Source organism: Suricata suricatta, chromosome 7 (genome assembly GCF_006229205.1).
Source record: "Suricata suricatta isolate VVHF042 chromosome 7, meerkat_22Aug2017_6uvM2_HiC, whole genome shotgun sequence".
Taxonomy (NCBI): domain Eukaryota; kingdom Metazoa; phylum Chordata; class Mammalia; order Carnivora; family Herpestidae; genus Suricata; species Suricata suricatta.
The window spans coordinates 1,727,445-1,733,444 of NC_043706.1; the positions used below are offsets into that span (position 1 = coordinate 1,727,445).

The 6,000-nt window shown below is 40.8% G+C and overlaps 1 protein-coding gene and 1 long non-coding RNA gene across 2 annotated transcripts in view; both read right to left on the reverse strand.

The window, feature by feature from the left end:
- Positions 1–4,219: 4,219 nt before the first annotated feature.
- Positions 4,220–5,543, reverse strand: LOC115296847. The gene is made up of 2 exons (XR_003911090.1): positions 4,945–5,543; positions 4,220–4,317 (listed from the first exon to the last, which is right to left on the reverse strand). It is a non-coding gene; the product is annotated as an uncharacterized LOC115296847 (long non-coding RNA).
- Positions 5,544–5,596: 53 nt separating this feature from the next.
- Positions 5,597–6,000, reverse strand: part of PGBD1 (piggyBac transposable element derived 1) — a 45,622-nt gene continuing 45,218 nt past the window's right edge. Inside the window, exon 6 of the mRNA XM_029944918.1 lies at positions 5,597–5,690. Within this exon, the coding sequence (XP_029800778.1) occupies positions 5,597–5,690 (94 nt within the window). The remainder of the gene's footprint in view (positions 5,691–6,000) is intronic.

Below are 6,000 nucleotides of genomic sequence, written 5' to 3' on the forward strand. Positions count from 1 at the left end.
TTTCCTGTCTCACATTCAGGTCCTTCATCCATCATGAGTTTATTTGTATGTATGGTGTAAGAAAGTGGTCTCATTTCATTCTTCTGCATGTGCTGTCCAGTTCTCCCAGCACCACCTGTTAAAGAGGCTGTCATTTTCCCCCCTGGATACTCTTTCCTGCTTTGTCAAAACTAATTGGCCACACATTTGTGGATCCAGGTCTCTTTTCTATTCCATTGGTCTATTTGTCTGTTTTTATGCCAATACCATCCTGTCCTCATGATGACAGCTTTGTAGTAGAGGCTAAAGTGTGGGATTGTGATACCTCTGGTTTTGGTTTTCTTCTTCAGTATTACTTTGGCTACTCAGGGTTTTTTGTGGTTCCAGTCGAATTTTAGATTATTTGTTCTAGCTTTGAGAAGAATGCGGGTGCAATTTTGATTCGAATTGCACTGAATGTGTAGATTGCTTTGGGTATTAATGACATTTTAACAATGTTTACTCTTCCGATCCATGAGCATGCAATGTTTCTCCACTTCTTTGTGTCTTCAATGTCTTTCATAAGTTTTTTTGTAGTTTTCATCGTACAGGTCTTTTACATCTTTGGTAGGGTTTATTCTTATGTATCTTATGCTTTTTTTGTGCAATTGTGAATGGGACAAATTTCTTGATTTCTCTTTCTGTTGCTTCATTATTGGTGTATCAAAGTTGAACCGATTTTTATACACTGATTTTGTACCCTGCGACTTTGCTGATTTCATGGATCAGTTCTAGGAGGCTTCTGGAGGAGTTGATCGGGATTTACGTGTAGAGTATCATGTCACCTGCAAACAGTTAACGTTTGATGTCACGTTTCCCAACTGTGATGCTTTTTATTTCCTTTTGTTGTCTGATTGCCGATGCTAGGACTTTCAGCACTATGTTAAACAACAGTGGCCAGAGTGGACATCTTTGTCATCATGTTCTTGATCTCAGGTGCAAAGCTTTCAGGTTTTCCCCAGGGAGGATAATACTAGCTGTGGGCTTTTCATAAATGGCTTTTATGATATTTAAGTTTCTTCTATCCTGACTTTCTCAAGGGTTTTTATTAAGGATGCTGTATTTTGTCGAATGCTTTTTCTGCATCTCTTGTCAGGATCATACGGTTTTTATCTTTTCTTTTGTTAACATCATGTTGCCCACTGATGGATTTCGAATACTGAACACCCCTGTGACTCAGGAATGAATCCCACTTGATCATGGTGGATAATTCTTTTTATATGCTGTTTAATTCGATGTTAGTATCTTGTCGAGAATCTTTGCGTCTGTATTAATCAAGGATATTGGCCTGTAGTTCTCTTTTTTGGGTTGGGTCTCTGGTTTTGGAATCAATGTGATGTTGGCTTTGCAGAATGAGTCTAGATATTTTCCTTTTATTTCTATTTTTTTAGAATAGCTTGAGAAAAAATGGGTATTAACTCTGCTTTCAATGTCTGATAGAATTCCCCTGGGAAGCCTTCTGGCCCTGGGATTTATTCATTGGGAGATTGATAGTGGATTCAATTTCTTCACTGGTTTTATGGGTCTGTTTCAGATTTTCAATCTCTTCCCATTAGAATTTTGGAACTATGTGTGCATTTAGGAATATGTCCATTCTTTCTTGGTTCAGTTTGTTAGATAATTTTTCATAGTAATGTCTGATTGCTTATATTTCTGAACGGTTGTAATAAATCCATTATCATTCGTGATTTTGTCTAATTGGGTGCTTTCCCTTTTCTTTTAGAGAAGCCTGGCTAGAGGTTTATCCATTTTGTTTATTTTCTCAAAAATACAACTCTTGGTTTCATTGATCTGTTCACTTGTTTTTGGTTTTTTTTTGGAGGGGGGAGGGTGATTCTATATTGGTTATTCCTGCCCTTATCTTTATTTCATTTTTCTACTTCTGCTGGGCTTGGGGTGTTCTTACTACTACGCTTCTAGTTCCTTTAGGTGCGGTTAGATTTTGTATCTTCATTTTTTCCTAGATTCTTGAAATAGGCCTGGATTGCAACGTACCTTCCTCCTGGGATAGCCTTTGCTGTAAGCCAAGGAATTTGGATTGTTGTATTTTCATTTGTTTCCATATATTTTTTAATTCCTTCTCTGTTTGCCTGATTGGCCCAATTGTTCTTTAATAGGGTTATCTTTAACCTCCACAGTTTTGGAGGTTTTCCAGACATTTTCCTGTGGGTGATTTCAAGTTTCCTAGCATTGTGATCTAAAAGTTTGGATGGTATGATCTCAATTCTTTTCTATTTATTGAGGGCTGCTTTATGACCCAGTATGTGATCTATCTTGGAGAATGTATCATGTGCACTCGAGAAGAATGTGAATTCCATAGCCTCAAGATGTACAGTTCTAAATATGTCAAGTCCATCTGGGCCTATGTTTCATTCAGGCCTTGGTTTCTTTAGTGATTTTCTGTCTGGGTGATCTGTCCATTGATACAAGTGGAATATTAAAATCCCTTGCACTTGAACAATCTTATTGATAAGAATATGCTATGTTTGTGATTGTTTTATGTAATTGGGTTCTTCCAAATTTGGTGCATAGACATTCATAATTCTTAGCTCTTCCTGACAGATAGGCATTTTATATTAATTACGGAGTCTTTCTTCATCTCTTGTTATGCCTTAAAATCCCAGTGTGTCCAATATAAGCATGGCTAATCCAGCTATCCTTCTTTGTTACGGTTTTATTTATTATGGAGACAGAAACAGCATGAATAGGGGAGGGGCAGGCAGGGGGAGACACAGAATCTAAAGCAAGCTGTCAACACAGAGCCCAATGCAGGGATCATACTCACAAACCATGCAATAATGACCTGAGCCGATGTCAGACGCTTAACTGAATGAGCCACCCAGGCGCCTCTACTCCAGCTTTCTTTTAACTTCCAGTCACATGGTAGATATTTCTCCATCCCCTCACTTTCAATTTGAAGGTGTCCTCAGGTCTAAAATGAGTCTCCTGTAGATAGCAAATAGATGAATCTTGTTCTTTCTTTAATCCATTGTGATACCCTGTGTCTTTGGATTGGATCACTTAGTCCATGTGCACTTAGTGTCATTATTCAAAAATATGGGTTTAGAGTCATTGTGTTCTCTGTAGAATTCATGCTTGTAGTGGTGACTCTGGTACCTTGTGTTCTTTGCATCATTTCCCTCATAGAGTTCCCCTTAGGATTTCTTGTAGGGGTGGTTCAGTGGTGATGGATTCCACCAATTTTTGCTTGTTTGGGAAAACTTTTATCTCTCCTTCTATTCTGAATGCAAGCTTGCTGGTAAAGGATTCTTGGCTGCTTATTTTTTCCATTCATCATATTGAAGATTTCCTGCCATTCCTTTCTAGCCTGCCAAGCTGCAATAGATAGGTCTTTCACTGTCCTGATGTGTTTCCTTTTGTATGTTAGGGACCTTTTATCCCTGGCTGCTTTCAGCATTCTCTCTTTATCCTAAGATTTTGCCAGTTTCACTATGATATGTCGTGCTGAAGGACGATTCACATTGTGTGAAGGGAGTTCTCTGTGCCTCTTGGATTTCAATGTCTGTTTCCTTCTCCAGAGTGGGGAAGGTCTCAGCTATAATTTGTTCAAGTACCCCTTCAACCCCTTTGTCTCTTCTTCTGGAATTCTTACGATATGGATATTGTTCCATTTGATTGCATCATTCAGTTCTCGAATTATCCTTCTATGCTCCTGGATCAATTTATCTTTTCTCAGCGTCCTCTTTTTCTCTAGTTGTATCTTCTCATTCATCTATTGTCCTCTATGTGTCTTCAATTCGTGCAGTGGCTGCCTTTTTATTCACCTCATTTACAGCATTTTTGAAATTCATCATAACTATTTTTAAGATCCATACTCTTTGTAGCAATAGCGTCTCTGCTCTCTTCTATGCCTTTTTGAAGTCCCGTGATTAATTTTATGACTATTGTTCTAAATTCTGGGTCAGTTATGTTGCTTATATCTGTTTTTGATCAATTCTTTGTCACTTCCTGGAATTTCTTTTGAGGAGAGTTCTTCTGTTTCGTTATTTTGGCTAGCTTTCTGTCTCTTGTCAGTTTTAAAAGCTGGTTCTGCACGCTGCATCTGTGAGTACTGCCATATTAAAAGAGGCCCATATACTGTCCAGGGCCTGTCCATTCAGGGAAGTTTTCTTTTAATGATGTCCCTTGGTCTCTCTTGTTGTGAAATTAATTAGGAAATTAATAGCAAATGACTCAGTACTAATCAAGGTAAAACCACATGGTGGTTATTTTATTTCCCAACTTGTAATATTTGGGACTCTCCACCATGTGTACTTTGGTTTGTTTCTTGAGGTAGCCCTGGAAAGGAAAATAGACAAACAAGGAACACAATCACACAAACAAGCAAACCAGGAAAAAATAAAAATCACACAAAAAAAATAACAAAAGAGAAAGGATAGTCTAAAAGCATAAAACCAGAAATCCCAGCTAAAAATAAAGAGCAGGGTCGAGGCAGTGCTGATGGGAAAAGCACATACAAAGAGAAATGACAGGGGTGGGGAGAAGAAACTTGAACAGTGACCAGGCAGAAAGACTACAAGGCTTAATTCAGAGAGAAAAAAAGAATATGGCAGGTGAGGAAGGGGGGGGGGAAGATAATGTTACCCTGAGAAATTATATAGTCTGATTATTTGAGAGAAAGAAAGGCAGGTAAGGTAAGAGGTGTAGAACATGCATCAAGAGAATGGATTAAAATGCCTGTTTAAGCAAACCTATAACCAGAATAACCAGTCCAGAGAAGGGAAGAGATAAGAATGAGATATGGGAGAATATATGTGAATAGCAAGAATTGATCTAGACTTAATCATGGCAATGTATCAGTGCTGGTCTTGGGAGAGGGGCTATTTCCAAATCATCTGCCTGGACTCTGGTAACAAAGCAGCTACCCAGTGCTAATGGGCGTGGTTGGGTGTAGGCGGGTCTCACCTCAACTGTGGGTCCCTGGGTTGCTGAGGTCCTGCCTTGGTGGTTTTTGGGGTGAGAAATGGTGACCTCCCAGTCCCTTCTTGAACTAGGTCCAAAACACTCCTTTGGGTACGATCTCACTGTGCCGTGGGCACAGCCAAGGTGGGCGATGTTCTCTGTCCCACACCCAGCTGCATTTCAAGCTCTTACTCCCTGGGCATTAATGATACCGCCCAAATGTAATCCCACAAGCAGGGGTCCGAGCCAGGGACCAGTTCCTCCTGATGCTGACTGAATTCCTTGAGTAGTGTCTCTTCTAGGGGGGGATTTCTGGAACTAGGGCATCCAGCCCAAAGAAAGCTCCTCAGTTAGAGATGGGTTCTCTCTCCAAAAGGTCTGTAGTTCGTTATGGGATGATAGGATCCCTCTCCGTCCTGAGGTACAGTTCTACGATTCTCCAGCTGCTTTCTCTTTCCTTTGTCTCTCCACAGAGGGGATATCCTCCCCTCCCATGCCCTGGCCTGTTTTTATATTCCCCAGTTCATAATCACGCACCTATGAGGCTGTCTTTTTAGTGGACTCCATCTCTTTTCCTCCAAGACTCTTGTGGTTCAGAGTCCTTTGGCTTCAGCCCTTCTTTGTTTGAGAGATGCAGGTTGTAAGTATGGAACTCCTACTTCTCCGCCATCTTGTCCTCTCCTACATGAAGACTGATCTGTACTCCAAGCCAGTCTGCCACCCAGCAGGCTCCGGAAACCGCAGCTGAGCTGGGTTTGGCCGGAGAGAGCTCGGCCCTTGTCGTCTCGAGGCTCCCCACTGAGAAAGGTAAAAGGACGAGTCCAATGTGTGGTAGCAGGGCCTGGGCAGCAGGAGGAGGAGGAGGACTTGGGTGCTCTGCTCTCTAGAGAGCCACCCTCTTCCTGGCTGCTCTGCAGCAGCTGCCCTGCCTTGGTTTTCAACTGTAGATTCAGCACCGTCTATGGTTACCATGACTGCCCACACCTAAAAAATAACTCCACAAAGAATTAATGAGGCACATTTTGCTTCTTTCAATGCACAAATTAATCAACAAATTAT